The sequence below is a fragment of the Felis catus genome, chromosome D2, assembly GCF_018350175.1.
Source record: "Felis catus isolate Fca126 chromosome D2, F.catus_Fca126_mat1.0, whole genome shotgun sequence".
In the NCBI taxonomy this organism is placed as follows: domain Eukaryota; kingdom Metazoa; phylum Chordata; class Mammalia; order Carnivora; family Felidae; genus Felis; species Felis catus.
Genome location: NC_058378.1, coordinates 33,038,998 through 33,056,902, shown reverse-complemented (window position 1 = coordinate 33,056,902; position 17,905 = coordinate 33,038,998). Strand labels below are relative to the sequence as shown.

Sequence of the window (17,905 nt, the reverse complement as noted above, 5' to 3'; positions counted from 1 at the left end):
GTTAAGTGGTGTTCTGCTTCAGTCAATCTAATCTGGAAGTCATTCTAATGTATTGAATAATAAATAAAATTTGTTGCATTTACTTTTTCTGCTTTCCAAATGTGAAAGTATTATTCTGCAAAGACTGACCAAAAGCAATTATGAAAAGAACAGTGAGAAATAATAATTGAACTTAAGTAAAACCTACTAAGAACAGAATAATCAATTGAGGCTTTTAGCCTCCTGGGAAGTGGCATCATGGTGATAAAAATATTAATTGCCACATTTATTGAATGCTAATTATGCACCAAACTCTGCTAATTTCTTTACATATGTTATTTCATTTAATACTTACAACACTTTGAGGTTGTGAATATTATCTCCATTTTTTTGGGTAGGAAGATTTTGAAGCCTTAGAGGGAATAAGCCATTTACCTAAAGTCACAGCAGCAAGTATACGTTCAAGACGGGATTCGGATCCAGGCCTTGCTGATTCTAAAACCCTTGTTCTTAGTCACTTTAGTATATTACTTTTTGTCAAATAAAGCCAAAACTTATCTTGAAACCCCTTGTTCCAGATCTAAAATGTTTTTTTCCAACACTCTCAGTCAAGTATACCCTGATTTTTATTATTCTGTAATAAGTTTATGCATCGGTCTTATTATCTTCTTGGTTTTGACTATCAGACTGAAAGTTAACCTTCTTCTGGTCTATGTGATTGATACTCATGTTGCTTAGTCACTTCATTTGATCACCCTGAACTTAAAAAAAAAAAAAAATTAATGGATAGTATCCTTGGTTTTGAAGTAGAAAAGTTCAGCAGTTTAGTTTGGTAATATATAATCTCATGGTCCTAGACTCTAAGGATTGTTTTGGCCCTTGCTGAGGATGCTGAACCATGTTGCCTCCATTCCAAATTGTGGACTTCTTCCTCACCTTGCCAGTTAGCCAAAAGACAAGTATATAAGTGTTGACAGTGAAGATGCATCTTATCTTTAATGATCAAGAAAATTCAGGCTCCAGGCAATTTGACCTGGGGCTCTCTGATGTTCCCTGCCAACTGTAGTTACAGATTTCCCATTCAAAGGATGAAGTGTGAATGTCATGGTCACTAAGTGGGTTTGCAGTAGAGAACATTGCCTGTAATTGTTCTTCCTTTCCATGGGCCTAACAGACAGTTGTCCTCAGACTCCTGGTGGGAGCAGCAGTGGCATGGTGAAGATCTCAAAAGAGATGCCTGGCTGGCTCAGTCAGTAGAACATGTGACTCTTGAACTCAGGGTCAGAATTCGAACCCCACGTTGGGTATAGATGACTTAAAAAAAAAAAAAAGACAAACACTGTCATGTTGAAAAAAATAGATGTGTTCAGCCCAGTGGCTTGAGATTACTCTGTATTACTTGCATTATGCAGCTCAGAAACTAGAAAAAGCCTATCAAGAATATTATCATTCTGAAATACTTGTATAAAGGCAGAATTTACTCTATAAGATAGACAAAATCTCCTGAAAGATAATTGTGTGAAAGAGAACAAGGTTGAAGTTTACATTTGTTGGAATATATTAACCTCGGAAGTCTTTAATAAATCAAGATCCACTTGCAGATACTGATTTCTTTTTCCTTTTATAATCTTTAAAAATCTTTTTTTTTTTTTTTGGCCTTTGTTCATAATACATGTTTTCTTCTCTTTCTGGCTTCCCATATTCCTTAAATCATTTCATCTAGATGTATATAGACCATCTGTCCTTCCAAAAAGCTATTCCTTCTCTCAACACGGGGCAGCAGTGGGAACAAGAGGCACACTATGAAAAGAAAGCCAGGAAAAATCTTGTGGACAGTTTTTTGGCTCCTCTCCTTTGGCCCCTGTTTGCAACCCCCTGGGGAACAAAAGGGAGCCAACAGCTTGTATCCTTTTGGGAAAGTGGCAGTGGCTACAGAAGAGAAGACTTCCTAGACAGAAAAACAAAGCAAATGGTGGATGGTGTGATGGAATGCACACATTCTGTGCTGCGGGAGCAAATAGATTGGAATTTCTTACCATTGAAGTGCAACGTAAGAGGCTGTATCAATGTTTGACTAAGTAAAATGCAAGCTAGTCATTTGAATTGCTTCCAAATACACAATTGGAAGCTCTCTACAGTGTGATAATTTTGTAATAACCTATATCTTTCCCCAAAGACAGTCTCATGACCTGGGGAATTACATGCACGCTGTGCTCCAGGAGTTACATCCACAGGACTTTATAGACTTAAGATACACCCTTCATCCCTAGAGCCATGTGATATCTAACTGTAGCTCTTAAAAACGTAGCCCCAGTGAAGGTCCTTGAGAAACTGCCCTTGAAGTTCCCTAGCCTCAACATAGGAGGTCCTCAGCTAATAAATGTCGAACGAATAGCACATTAGTTCAAGCCAGTTCCCATTAGCAGTTTTGAATGTAAAGAGAAACTGCTGTCCCCCACCTCTTCCAGCTGTGTTTAAGACCTCAGAAATAAGGCAGTGTTGCCTCAGAAGAGCCTAAAAACCTAGAAGGAGAGGTGCTGCCCCAAATCAAATTACAGAGGAGGTAGTAACTTTGTAGTGGGCCATACTTCCTGGAGCAGAATTTTACAGTTTCTATTTCCTTTCAAGTTCCGGCCACATAAAAATAATAACAGTAATATAATAATAGAACCTACTGCCCAAAGTCAAGGCTGAGTTTTCCAAAGAACGGTAATAAAAAGTCTAATTTGAGCATTGGAACTGTTCCTTGGAAACCTCTACTGGAAATTGTCTTTATTGTCTTTGAAAATCACAGAGGTGAGGCTTTGTGCCCCTGTGGAGAGCAGACGAATACAGCTTGCCTGGAACAAGCTGCCACTGCTGCCAGCCTTGTGAACAGCAAGCATTTCACCCTTGAGTCTGTCTCATAGGATACAGCTTCAGACTCCTGTAATTCAGATAGGTGGCGTTTCTCCATCGCTGTGAAATCTCACAGGTAGAGGTACAGTGAGCATCTAAATTGGTAAAGCCTACCTGGGGGAGCAGGGGCCACAGCTGTGTTTCCCTTACTCACCTCTTGAAGCCTGTCGATCACCTGTGCATCTCCAGCTCCTGCCCAGTGTCACCTTTCATTGAGGATCTAATTTACACATTGTAGGAAGTACTCCAATTTGCAAAAATGTTATCAGTCTTCCATGTTGTTTCAGGATAGTAAATTGAACCATAAATCAAACTTAAATTGAATCCTGAAAACTTTTGATATTTTCAAAAATTAATCAAAAAATTAATCAGCTCTGTAGAAGTGATGGAGTAACAAGAAATGAAGGATTGAGTAGTTGAGTTTATTTTTTGTTTGTTTTATTTTTTATTTGAGAGAGAGAGAGAAACAGAGCACCAGCAGAGGAGGGGCAGAGAGATGGAGACAGAATCTGAAGCAGGCTCCAGGCTCTGAGCTGTCAGCACAGAGCCCAACGTGAGGTTTGAACCCACGAGTAGTAAGATCATGACCTGAGCTGAAGTCAGATGCTTAACTGACTAAGCCACCCAGGCACCCCTAGTAGTTGAGTTTAAAAAAGAGGCCTTCACTTAACACTGATGATGTCGATTTCTTTGGAAATAGTCTTACTTCTCACTTAAATGTGACTAAGCCCCATGGTTGTATTAGTTTATCCAAAACAATGCAGTGCTGTCCCATAGAATGGATTCGTACATTGCTTAGAATGATGAAACGGTGTGATATTGAGATAAAGTCTTTGGATCCTAACAGAGCTGAGTTTGAGTCCCAGCTCTGCCACATGGAACTTCCTGTTGCCTTGGTTTTCTTATCCCGAAACTGGAGCTGATAATATCTGCTCTAGTGTTTTGAAGTGATTAGATGAAGGAATACATGGGTGAAGTTCCTGGCCCATAGTAGTGCTCGGTAAATGTTGTTGTTGCTAAAATGTAGTTTCTGTGTCCTGCTCACTGACACAGTCCCACTAGTGAGGATATGAATGTATAAACAACTTACCAAGCTAACTGAGGAAATGAGAATTCAAAGAGAAATTCACTCTTGACTACATGCTTCCTTATTTTGTGTCACATATTGAGGGCAGAAACTGAATCTTCTTCTGTCCTGCAGTCCATAATGACTAACACAGTGCTAGATAACTAGTAGACATTCAGGAAGTGTTTGTTGACGTGACCTTACTTAGCAGTGTCTTATGTCTTTCTATATCCCTCTTATGAGAACAGGATTATGCCCTGCCACATGAGAATCTTAAAGTTTCCTGGTAACTTATCTTCCAATAAAACTATGGGGATATTTTTACCATCTTCAAATTGTTTTGCTTTCTGGTTTCTGGGCCCATTGTTAGCCATGTTGTCCTTTATGCATTTATAAGTATCGCTAACCAGTGCAGCTGGCACAGAAATAACTTTTCTGTCTCCATTTTTAAATGAAAATCTTAGCTTTTCAGATATTACTGAAATTAGCTAGAAGTCCTTTATGCTTAACCTTTCCATCTGCATATTTAAATATATTTAATGATTTTTCAGTAGTTTTGTGCTAAATAAGCATGTCTAATAAAGGCATCCCACACCATGAATTTTTTTCAAGCTCTGTTGATGACCTAGCATTTGATTACCATTTTGGGGAAAACCTGAAAATGCATTGCTTTTCTTTGAAATCCTTAAAGGTGTGAATATATTACAGATTGAGGAACTGATATGACTTTATGGATGTACAGTTGATCAAATTTATAATAGCTTTTTTTCAGAGGGTTTTTTTTTTTTTTCTTGGCCTGTTCAGATTTTCTACTTCTTGACTCAATTGTGGCGGTGGGGGGGATAGTTAGTATTTTTCTTAAACTCCTCCGATTCTTAATTTATTAAATTATTTTTTAATTTATAAAATTATAAAATGAATTCATCTTCAATGTGTATTCTTGGTTGCGTACAATTTGCCATTTCTAATTTTGTGCACTAGGATTTTCTCTTCTTTTTTGATGAGGCAAACTAAAGTTTTATGAGGACATTTCAGGCAATTGGAAGATCACCTTTGGCCATATCTTCCAAGTTTTATTTATCATGTTCCCATTCTCATTCATTTCTAGCAGCACGTAATTGCAGGTTTCGTGAAAGTTATTTAGGAGTTTTGTGTCTGTGACTTCCATAGACATCCGTCATTAACTTCTAGTTCCTGGCATTTTTGCCATGTCTGAGAGCACCTCCTTACCTGTCCCTCACCTCCAGCGCTCAGTGCTAGTCTTCCTGTCCAAGGGCTCAGTGAGCTTCTGCTGGCGTCCCCTACCACTTCCTGGGAGACTGCACTCATTTCCCAAAGGGCAGGGGCATTTGAGAGTCAGTGTTTGCTACATTCCTTCAATCTCGTCCCATCTGCTCCATAGCTAGTTGCTAGGCCTCTAAGTCTGTGACAGGTAGACGGTCTTCTCTAGCTTGAGTCCTGGGGGAGGATTCCCCTCCTTTGTAATTGCCTACTGATTATAATAAATACTGGGAGGGAATAATTAGCTTTCAAGTTATCACTGAGTAACGGGGACATGGATGACCCACCCATACAGCACTTATCACCAATAATATTACACATGAATTGGAATGGAGTTTTAACATTGGACGCTCCTGCTCTGTAAGGTCCATGAGGTATCACAGCAGCTCCGTCTTATCTGTGAAGAAACCGAAGCCCAGAGTAGTTGGGTGACTTTCCTGAAGTCATAAATAGTGCAAAGCTGGAATAAGAACCCAGATCTTCTGTTTCTGATTAATTTTTCAAATCTGAGTGAAAATTATAGTTCAAAAATGCAGTCTTGGCAGCCATCAACTATTTTCTGCCATCCAACGCAGTTGCTCATTCCACATTCCTTGTCAAAAGACTTTGCATTTGATCCCAAGAACACTGTTTCTGTTTCCCTCCCAGTTCGAGCGCCATGACCCGGTGGATGGGAAAATTACCGAGAGGCAGTTTGGTGGCATGCTGCTGGCCTACAGCGGGGTACAGTCCAAGAAGCTGACCGCCATGCAGAAGCAGCTCAAGAAGCACTTCAAGGAGGGAAAGGTGGGTCTCTCTGTTTACAGGAAGAGAAGGAACTGTGGGAAGGTACTAGCACGGGTACCAACAAAATGAGAGTGTCACGAAGCAAATACTGTAACTAATTCATCTCTCGTACTTGAAGAAAAAAAAAAAAAAGCAGCAGGCGAGGAATAAGGGCGAGTCCAGGATAACCCCCTAGGTTTCTTGTTCACACAAAGGGTGGCACCATGAACTAAGACTGAGGAATTAAAAAGAGAGACTGGTTTACAGAGGAAGATAAAGACTTTAGTTATAGATATCTTGAATGTAAGACACCTGTGGACTATCCAATTAGAGATGAGTAGCAGGCACTTGGATATTCAGATCTACTTCAGATGACTGAGATAGGTTTGGGAATTATCAACACACTGTTCAAGTTAAAACCATGAGATTGCCCAAGGAATTTTCTGTATTATACAGAAAAGAACTGTCTTTTTTTGGCCAGAGACAAAATCAAGTGGAACACTAACATATAAACAGCACAGGAAGGAAATGGTTAGAGAAGGTAGTACAATCAAAGCCAAGGGAGTAGAGGGTTCGGGGACTGGGGGCGGGGGACGGGGGGTGTCACATGGGACAGAGAGGGTCCAGTAAACTAAGAGGATAAACATCCATTGGCTTTGGTAAAATGGTAATAATTAATGACTTTTGGGAGAGCTGTTTTATTAGATTGGAGGGCATATTAGAATGGGAAGTAAGGAAGCAGAAAGAGGAAGAAAATGAGGAAGACGGAAGAGGGGGGCTCCAGAAAGAAGGAACTAGAATATGTTAAAAACTCTAAGGCAGTATATTATTAGTCTGCTTGGGCTGCTACAACAAAACACCACAGACTGGGTGGCTTCACCAATAGAAATTTATTTTCTCGCAGTTCTGGAGGATAGAAGTCCATGATCAAAGTGCAACAAATTAAATTTCTAGTGAGGGCTCTCTTCCTGTCCTTCAGACAGCCACCTTCTGGCTATATCCTCACATGGCCTTTCCTTGGTTGTTGGCAAGGTAAGAGAGAAAACCAGAGAGCAGGAGCACAAGAGCACACATGTACACCGGCTCTCTGATGCATCTTCTTATAAGAACACTAATCCTGTCAGTTCAAGGCCCCGCCCTTATAGCCTCATTTAACCTTAATTATTTGCTTAGAGGCCCCACCTCCTAATACGGCCACAATGGGGGTTAAGGCTTCAATGTAGAAATTGTGGGAGGCACACATCCAGTCCGTAACAGAAAACACAAAGGTCTAGCATGTGAGGCACCAAAAGGGGACTGTTGTGGTTAGAGCATACTAGCAAGGAGGAGAGTGGCCTGAGGTGAGGTTTGAAAGGGAGATGGGGGCCCACATGTGCATGGAACGAGTTTGGTGGAATGGGAAGCTCTTTAAAGGGCTGTGAGCAGTCAAATGACATGGTTGTGTGCAGGTTTAAATAAAGGACTCTGGCCACTTTGTGGAAAACAGTTTGGGAAGGAGCAAGCAAAGAAGCTGAAAGACTGATACTAAGATTATTAGAGAACTCAGGGAGAGATGATGGAGCATTTTTTGAGCAGCATTGCGATTGGAGACCATGAGTTTGTAGTGGTGCAGTAGTCAACACTGCTCTCTGATACCTTTCCACACCAGCTGCACCTGGTGCAGGAAGGAGCAGATGGCAGAACTGAATCAGCCTCTGGGGTTTTGCCAGGGTATGGGGTGGACAAACTGAAGCAGAAATCAGCTAAAAGGCATACCTCTTAAAGATCACCTACATATACACACACCCCACAATGCCAGATCTTCTCGTTTCCAGCCAATACCCTTTCCAGTGGACAGTGATTACCATGTGGCCGTGACCAAGGAACCTGACCTGGCACTAAAAATGTTCCTGTCCCTACACAGCAGTTGTTTCCTCAGTTATGAGGGAAGACTCATCACTAACGGAAAGTGACAGAGGACAATGTTCTCTCCCAGAGACAACTTTTACAGTGCTTAGTACCCAGCTCATATCTGTTGGAAATTATAATTTCAGAAAATTGATGGCAGGTGTTTAGAGGCGCCTGGGTGGCTCGGGTTGGGCGGACGACTGTGGCTCAGGTCATGATCTCACGACTTGTGAGTTCGAGCCCCGCGTCAGGCTCTGTGCTGACAGCTTGGAGCCTGGAGCCCGCTTCGGGTTCTGTGTCTCCCTTGCTCTCTCCCCCTCCCCCGCTCGTGCTCTATCTCTCTCTGTCTCAAAGGCAAAGAAACATTTAAAAATAAAAATAAGAAATTAAAAATTAAAAAGAAAGAAAATCGATGGCAGATGTTTAGATGGATTTTTAGTCCCTATGCTGGAAGCACAGTGTTTGCATTAGGAAACACTCTTTTCTTTTTACCAGACTAAGTTTTAAATAAGTTTGGTCCAGACATTTTTTTGACCTTAAAATAATTATCAGAACAGTCTAATTCATGTTTTATTATGAAATTTTTTAAAGCAATAAATAGGGTGTTGGAGACATCTCCCTTGAAGGAATAGAGTAGCTTTAGCAGAAGTTAATATAAGGCCTGGAGACCTTGCAAAAGAGCTCTGAAATGAAAGGACAGATTTTGTCAGATGATGAAAATCTGGGGTGCGAAATTACTTCTGGCCCTGAATTTCCAGGCTGCTATAGCAAGGAGATTGAGATTGATCGTCCTCTCATGTTGATTAGTTTGTGAACATAGCAATTAACTATAATGAGCGTTAATGAAGGGCCTTTGCTCCTAAGGTTAGCAGTCTATCTCTCTAGGATCATGTCTCATTAAAGGGGAATCACCATCTGCTTCTTAATGATTTCTTTTATTCCACTTTGGATTTGTTAACATGAAAATGTAAGTTTTCATTTGGCTCATATTAATCATTTTTCTGTGTGGGATTCTGCACAAATTATCAGTCCAGACCTAAAAGATTGATGATCCTAGTGGTGGCATTAAGTAAATATTTGCATACTGCTTAATGACCATGCAATGTTTCACACCCTTTCACATTTTTCTTTTTCTGTCTTTTCAACAGCCTTGTTAGGTCTCATCTTGTCTTTGAGAATATAGAGGTGGAGAGAAAGAGAAATTAATGACCCACCCAGAATCTGGACTGAAATCCAAGGCTTTCAATTCCAGATCTTGTCCGTTCTATATCAGAGTTCTCCTAAACATACCCTTTCTCTAAAGCAGTGCTTCTCAACCCCAGTCACCCAGTATCGCTTGGGGAATTTTTCAGAAATGTGATTGTTGGGGCCCTCTAGAAGCTCAGTGGGTGGGTCCAGGCATCGTTTGTTAAAAGGCTCCTGAGGTGATTCTCCTGTGCTCTTGTGCTCGCTCGTGAGCCACTGCTCTGGAAGACTGCACTCCGTCGGTGTCTCTAGCTACTTTGCCCCTGAGTAATAGCTAGAAGGACTGGAGAACCTGCCATGCTAGAAAAATTACTCTATTCGTGCTGTTATGTTTCGTATTTAACAAGGAGAGTTTTCATTTCTTTCATCCTTTTTTTTCAATGGGAACCGTGTTTTGTTTTGGCTTTATTTTAAAAATTAGCCCCAAGGTGATTGGGTGGCTCAGTCTTAAGTGTCTGACTCTTGATTTTGGCTCAGGTCATGACCTTGGGATCGTGAGATTGAGCCCCACATCAGGTTCTGTGCTGAGTTTGGAGCCTGCTTGAGATTCTCTGTCTTCCTCTCTGTCTCTCTAAAAAAAATAAATTAAAATTTAAAAATAAAATAAAATAAATAAAATAAAAATTAGTCCCTATCCTCTACCAGATATTCCCCATTTCCCTCAATATCCTTTTTTCTGTGAATAATTCTTCTGGGCCAAATCTGACTCAGCTCTAAAATTTGCTAATTTTACTTCCTCCATATTGTCTTCTCCTCATTAAAAGAAAAACAGAGTTTTCTGAACTTTATCAATGTAATTCACAGGGATGGTTCTCGATGCTTGAGAGTGCAGAAGCTGTGAATTTTAATAATTTAGCAAATCCACTTAAGGCTGAACTGAAAATTACATTTAGTTCAATGTCAGACATTGCTCTGTGCAAGACACTAAGCCAGATGCTGTGAGAAAGATAAAAGATAAACAAAAACCATCATCTATCCTCAAGAAATATATAGTCTGTAATAATTTAGTAAGAAAAAATATGTATACACACAGAGACCTATATAATTTCATATTCAGTACTTATTGAGCAACCACTATGTGCAAAGCACTCTTTCAGATATTAGGAATACCGTAATGAGCAAAACCCAGTCTGCCGCATAGCATTTAATATTCCTAGTGCAAGGAGTCAGATCATAAATAATTATAATAGAGGGCAACTCACTTGACTTTGGGCCTCTTAAGAGCAGTGTCTTACTCGTCTTTGCATGTCCACAGTACAGTGAGTGTCGCATAGGCAAACGTTTGTCATATGCGTTGGTGAATGTATTAAGTACCCTAATAAAGCTATGAGACCTTTTGGGAGCACCAGTGAGAAAGATTAGAACCACGGAAGAGATTCTTGGTGGCAATACAATTTGAACTTGGCCTTAAAAGCAGAGTAGGATTTTGACAAGCAGAAGTTATAAAAAAAGTTTGCTTTTGCTACATGTTTCCTCTTAGATCGCTATCGCCAGCAACCTTCTGTCTTTATCAGTCTTACTAATAATGCTACCAGCCATTAAGCAGGGCTTGTACTTAACCAAACAGTTATAATAAAACTATTAGATTATTAACTTTGCGTATCATCTGTAGATAATATTCATGTGGGCTCTCCTATTCACTTATTTTCACAGCTATTTGAGAGTTGAGCCAGAATGTGGTCATCATGGAATATCAGATTCTAGAAACATTGCTGCATAGCACTTGAAAAACTCCAATTGTTAGGTGCCCGTCAAAGTCATAAGAAGTAGTAGAGCACCTGAGGTGTGGCCATTCAACTAAAAAGACTAGAGACTCTACTGATTAGCTTTGTTTAACTGATTAGCTTTGAAACCTGTCCTTCACCCAAAGAAGTACTAAGCTGTGAATGACTATTAAGAGAATTTATGGACTTTTCACTATTATATTTCTGGTTTCCCCCCACAATTAGTTTCATATACTTCAAAGGTATATGAGAGGTATACTTGTCTCTCTTTCCTATTCCTCAAGGTCATAGACATACCAGAGAAGAGAGTATAGTTGAAAGCTTAATCGAATAAACTCATTACCATTGGTTCTATGGTAATGAACCTTCCAGCCTGCTAAGGATTCAACCTACCACTTACTGAGTACTTGCTATGTATCAGGCATTTTACCTATCTTCTCCTTAATGATCGCATCCTGCTTGATGGAAAGAATCCCCATTTTTCAGATGAAAAATACTTTTCAGAGACTTAGTTGCCTGAGATCACACAGCATCTTAAGAGCTAGCAACAGGATTCAAAGCCAGGACTTGTTTTATTCCACAGTCAATAATCTTCCTACTAATGAGCCTATTTAATGCTCCTCCTTATTCGCCATAATTTGAATAAGGACAAGGGTTTTGAGGAAATAAGAAAGCCAGTGTATTGCTAGACTCTAGCCTGTGGTCTCTTAAGGAGATGGCTAGAAAGGTAATCTATGGAAGCATTTTGTGTAAGACCTAGAATATGAGGCTAAGAAGTTGGGTTTATCCAGTTGGCAGTGAGAAATCATTGATATTTCGTGAGGAGGAGGAATGAACACATGAAGAAAGCGATGTTTCAGGATGACTAGATATTTGCAGAAATGTAAGCAATAGAAACAGTGTGATTTCCCCCCACTGCCAGGCAACAGTTGAAGAGAATTGTGGGGTTTGCAATGGGAAGATGCTTTACTGGAGCAAGATAGTCATAGTAACACCTATGAAAGAATAACCAAGAAATTGGTGACAGTGACCACCCGTAGAGAGGGAGATTGAAAGACAAGGGTAGAGGAAGAATTGCTTTGTACTGTTTATATATTACTATTTCATAAGATTCATATATTATCTGCTGTAAAAATAATTTTTTAACAAATAAGCAGAAGACTGAGCAGATGATAAATGATAAGATAGCATACAAGGAGAAGAAGGAAAAAGGAGAATATTTTATTTTTTCAGTGGGCCATAGAGGGAATTCGGGCAAGTGGATTGATTCCTGGCGATGGATTACCTATGACTGATTAAAAGACAAAGCAAGAGAATCATGTGTGACAGTGGGTTTACCCTCACCCATGGCCTGTCAGCACGAGATACCTAGTGGTAACAGCTGACTCCTGAGGAAGCCACATTTCCTTTACCCCTCTTTCTACTCCAACTGCATTTTATATTGTTAACAATTTTATTGAGGTATAATTTATATACCATAAAACTCACCTGTTTTAAATGAGCAATTCAATGATTTTTAGTAAATTTACAGAGTTATGCAATCATCACCGCAATCCAGTTTTAGAATATTTTCATCACCCCGAAAAGATCTGTTACGCTAGCTTGTGGTCAGTCCCCATTTCTGCCCTCACCCCAGACAACCATACACCTTTTCTCTGTCTCTACAGATTTGTCTCTTCTGGACATTCACGTAAATGCTTTCGTAACATAATACGGTCTTTTGTGTCTGGCTTCTGTTACTTCTCATCATACTTTGAGGCTTATCCATACATTCTGTTGCTTGTATTCATTGCTGTGTTTTACTGCTGAATACAGTAAATACTGTTCCATTGTATGGATGTACCACATTTTGTTTACCCATTCACCAGTTGAACATTTGAATTGTTTCCAGTGTTCAGCCACTGTAAATAAAACTGCTATGAACATTCATGCACAGGTCTTTATGTGGACCTATCTTCATTCCTCTTAAGAAAATTCCCAGGAGTAGAATGGCTGGCTTGTATGGAAAAAAATTGAGTTTAACAAAAGCACCGAACTGCTTTCCAAAGTAGATGTACAATGTTACATTTCCAGTTTCTCTACATTTGCACCAACACTTGTTACTGTTATTTGATTACAGTCATTCTGATAGGTAGGTAGTGGTTTCTCATTGTGGTTTGATTTGCATTTCCCTATGACTGATGATCCTGAGCATTGTTTCATGAACTTTTTAGCCATTCATATATCTTATTTGGTAAGATGTCTATTCAATTACTTTTTAAAATTGTGTTCTTGGGGCGCCTGGGTGGCTCAGTCGGTTAAGCGTCGGACTTCGGCTCAGGTCATGATCTCGAGGTCCGTGAGTTCGAGCCCCACATCAGGCTCTGTGCTGACAGCTCAGAGCCTGGAGCCTGTGTCAGATTCTGTGTCTCCCTCTCTCTCTGACCCTCCCCCGTTCATGCTTTGTCTCTCCCTGTCTCAAAAATAAATAAACGTTAAAAAAATTTTTTTTTAATTGTGTTCTTATTTTCTCATTATAGAGTTGTAAGAGTTCTTTAAATCTTTTTTTTACATTTATTTATTTTTGAGAGACAGAGGAAGACAGAGTACAAGTTGGGGAGGGACAGAGAGAGAGGGAGACACAGAATCCGAAGCAGGCTCCAGGCTCTGAGCTGTTAGCACAGAGCCTGACGCGGGGCTCGAACCCACAAGTTGTGAGATCATGACCTGAGCCGAAGTCGGACGCTCAACTGACCGAGCCACCCAGGCACTCTGTAGGAGTTCTTTAAATCATTCTGGATACAAATCCTTTATCAGATATGTGATTTTAAAATATTTTCTCCCAGTCTGTGATTTGTCTGTTTTCTCAGTATTTTGAAGTACAAAAGTTTTTAAGTTTGATGAAGTCTAACTTATCAGTTTTTTTTTCTTTTATGGATTGCACTTTTGGTGTCATATCTTTTTTTTTTTAAGTGTATTTATTTTGAGACAGATAGAGAATGTGAGCAGGAGAGGGCCAGAGAGAGAGAGGAGAGAGAATCCCAAACAGGCTCCACACTGTCAGCATAGAGCCTGATGTGGGGCTCAATCCCACAAACTGTGAGATCATGACCTGAGCCAAAATCAAGAGTTGGGTGCTTAACCACCTGAGCCACCCAGGCGACCCTTGGTGTATATCATATCTAAGAACTCTTTGTCTTACTCAAGGTTACGAAGATTTTTTAATGTTTTCTTCTAAACATTTTATCAATTGCTTTTAGTTTTGAAAGACAATTCTATTTGCTTATTCAACAAATTTCTAATGTTAAATTCACTTTTTAAATATTTATTTAAATTTTAGTTAATATAAAGTGCAATATTGGTTTCAGGAGTAGAATTCAGTGATTCATCACTTGTATACAACACCCAGTGCTCATCACAATAAGTGCCCTCCTGCATACCCATCACCCACCTCCCTCCATCAACCCTCAGTTTGTTCTGTATTGTTAAGAGTCTCTTGTGGTTTGTTTCCCTCTCTTCTCTCTTCCCCCCTTCCCATATGTTCATCTGTTTTGTTTCTTAAATTCCACATATGAGTGAAATCATATGGTATTTGTCTTTGATTGACTTATTTCACTTAGAATAATATATTCTAGCTCCATCCACATTGTTGCACATGGCAAGATTTCATTCTTTTTAGCCTTATCTCCTTTTTTTGAGTCATCTAGAGCCCAGGGTTTTCTTTAATGTTTTATTTTTATTTATTTTGAGAGCCAGAGACCAGAGAAGGGGCAGAGAGGAAGGGAGAGAGATAGAATCCCAAGCAGGCTCCACACTGTCAGTGCAGAGCCTGATGCAGGGCTCAGACCCATGAACCATGAGATCATGACCTGCACCAAAACCAAGAGTTGGACACTCAACCAGCTGAGCCACCCAGGTGCCCTTAGAGCCCAGTTTTCTATAAGTCCATCTTTCCCAAGGTAGATAGATAACCAGTTTGTTGAACAGTTGGACCCAGAATAAAATAACTCCTGCTTCTTCCACTTCCCCATAGTGTGTCAAGAAATTCCCTGTGATGCCATGCCTAAGAGAAGGTTATTTCCTCTTGCCTACTATTCTACAGGTCATGTCACCTGCCAGTGGCCTGTACACAACTATTGCCTTCCAGTCTGAACAGCTCAATTTGCAGAAAGCACATCCTTTCACTTTCCATCCATGAACCTCATGTTAAAGTCTTATTCTAGCTTTATTGCTAGAAAACCCTTTGGATTTTTTACTAAGATAGTTATGAAGAAATAAGGATTTTGTGACTGGTGTCATCTTTTCTTTAAGAAGCCTATCTAAATTGTAAGCTCTATAAAATCAAGGCCCATGTCCAAAGCAATTTTATTTCCCTCACTGTTCCTGGCATAGTGCTGAGTCGTTAGTAAGTGCTCAATAAATATTTTTATTGTATCTATATAATAAAAGGTAAAATGTTACATATTTCAATTTAATAATGCCATAATGTGATGTGTATCCCACTGTTTTTCTAAATCATCAAATGAATAGCCATTCAATTCAGATTTTCTCACTGTCTGACCTCAAATAATTCTCAGCATGAGTATTCTGGCCTTGACCTATTGTATTTGATGTTTCATGATAAATTAAGTAGCAAACATTAGAGTTTGCTTTTGTCAGAGGGGATCGCATTTCCTGTACCATGCCCTTTGTTTTAGAAATTTTATGTTAACCATTTTTAAGTGTATAGTTCAGTGGCATTAAGTACATTCGTACTGGGGCACCTGGGTGTCTCAGTCCATGAAGCATCCGACTTCGGCTCACGTCACTATCTCATGGTTTGTTAGTTTGAGCCCCACGTCGGGCTCTCTGCTGTCAGCACAAAGCTCACGCCAGAACCTCTGCCCCCTGCCCCATTCTCTGCCTCTCCCCTGCTCATATTCTCTCTCTCTCTAAAATAAATGAACATTTTTTAAAATCTTGAAAAGTACATTCATACGGTTATACAACCATCGCTACTATCTGTCTTCCCAAATTGAAACTCTGTACCCATTAAACAACAATTCCCCGGGGCCCTTGGCTGGCTCAGTAAATAGAGCATGCAATTCTTTCTTTCTTTCTTTCTTTCTTTCTTTCTTTCTTTCTTTCTTTCTTTCTTTTCTTTCTTTCTTTCTTTCTTTCTTTTAAGTTTATTTATTTATTTTGACAGAGAGAGTGGGGAAGGGGCAGAAAGAGAATCCCAAGCAGGCTCCATACTGTCAGCTCAGAGCCCCATGCGGGGCTCTAACTCATGAACTGCGAAATCATGACCTGACCTGAAATCAAGAGTTGGACGCTCAACCAACTGAGCCATCCAGGCTCCCCAGAGTGCCTAACTCTTGATCTCAGGGCTATGAGTTCAAGCCCTATGTTAGGCATAGAGATTATTTAAAAAAAAAAAAAAAAGGAAGGAAGGAAGGAAGGAAAGAAGGAAGGAAGGAAAAGAAAGAAAGAAAGAAAAAAAAAGAAATTCCCATTTCTGTCTCTATAAACTTAAATAATTTAGGTACCTCATATAAGTGGAATCATACAGTATTTGACCTTTTGTGACTGGCTTATTTCACTTGATATAATGTCTTCAAGTTTCATCCATATTGCAGTTTATGTCAGAATTTCCTCCTTTTTAATGGTGACTAATATTCCATTCTGTTTATACATTCATCCATCAATGGACACTTGGGTTTTTTTCACCACTGCATGTCTTCTGATGGAGAAGAGAAGACAGTATTAAGCATCCATCCACAAGCAGGAGATATTGTAGAACCTGTACTTCCCTCTAGAAGATTGATTCTAGCCTAGTGTTTACATTAGATAGCATACCAAGGCATTTGTATAAGGAATAAGCCCTATCTCTGGATGCTCTAAGTTAAGGCCAAAAGTTAATGGCCTCAAATTAGGGAAAAATTACTTCTAGTTCACTGCCAAAAATTATGGAACTTGGTACATAGTAGGTACTCTATATATGTTGGAATGCATGCTTAAATTCAGATGTACCACTTTGCATAAATTGCCAAAAACTGGAAACACACCAAATAGAATGGATAAAAAAACTGTAGTATAGGGGCGCCTGGGTGGCCCAGTCAGTTAAGCATCTGACTTCAGCTCAGGTCATGATTTCATGGTTCATGAGTTCAAGCCCTGCATCGGGCTCTGTGCTGACAGCTCAGAGTCTGGAACCTGCTTCAGATTCTGTGTCTCCCTCTCTGCCCCTCCCTCACTCATACTCTGTCTCTTTCTCTCAAAAATAAAAGAAAACATTTTAAAAAACTGTGGTATATTCACCTAACAGAATACTAATGGCAATAAAAGTGAGTTAACTACAGAATACAAAAACAGACAAATCTAAAAGAGAGAAGCCATATACAATAGAATGCTTACTGCATGATTCCATTTTTGAAGTTCAAAACAAGCATAATTAAACTGTTTCTGTTTGAGGATGCATAAATAGATAGTAAATAGATAGTGTTTTTAAAAAAAAAGAAAGAAAGAAAGAAATGAATCCCCTAAAAGTCAGAACAGTAATTAACACTGGGAAAAGGGGCTTACGACTGAGAAAGGGACATGTTGAGGGGAGAGAGGAAGGCTTCCAGGATGCTGAGAATAGCTCTTCCTTGACCTGAGTGGAGGTTCTCTGGGTGTTCATTTTTATAACAGCTTGTTGTACTCTTTTTGTTGTTGTTGTTGTTGTTGTATATGGCTTTATTTGAAAATAGCACTGGGGTTTTTTGTTTGTTTTATTTATTTTTTTAATTTATATTCAAGTTAGTTATCATATAGTGCAACAATGATTTTAGGAGTAGATTCCCCATTTAGCCCATCCTCCCTCCCACAACCCCTCCAGTAACCCTCTGTTTGTTCTCCATATTTAAGAGTCTCTTATGTTTTGTCCCCCTCCTGTTTTTGTATTATTTTTGCTTCCCTTCCCTTATGTTCATCTGTTTTGTATCTTAAAGTCCTTATATGAGTGAAGTCATATGATACCTGTCTTTCTCTAATTTTGCTTAGCATAATACCCTCTAGTTCCATCCACATAGTTGCAAATGGCAAAATTTCATTCTTTTTG

At 39.5% G+C, this 17,905-nt stretch overlaps 1 protein-coding gene across 9 annotated transcripts in view; it reads left to right on the top strand.

Moving 5' to 3' along the window:
* The window catches only part of MICU1 (mitochondrial calcium uptake 1), a 248,255-nt gene that overhangs the window by 203,875 nt on the left and 26,475 nt on the right, over nt 1–17,905 (top strand). For all 9 annotated transcript variants that reach the window (XM_019813253.2, XM_003994041.4, XM_019813251.2 and 6 more), the window contains one exon: nt 5,873–6,010. In XM_019813253.2, the coding sequence (XP_019668812.1) occupies nt 5,873–6,010 (138 nt within the window). The remainder of the gene's footprint in view (nt 1–5,872; nt 6,011–17,905) is intronic.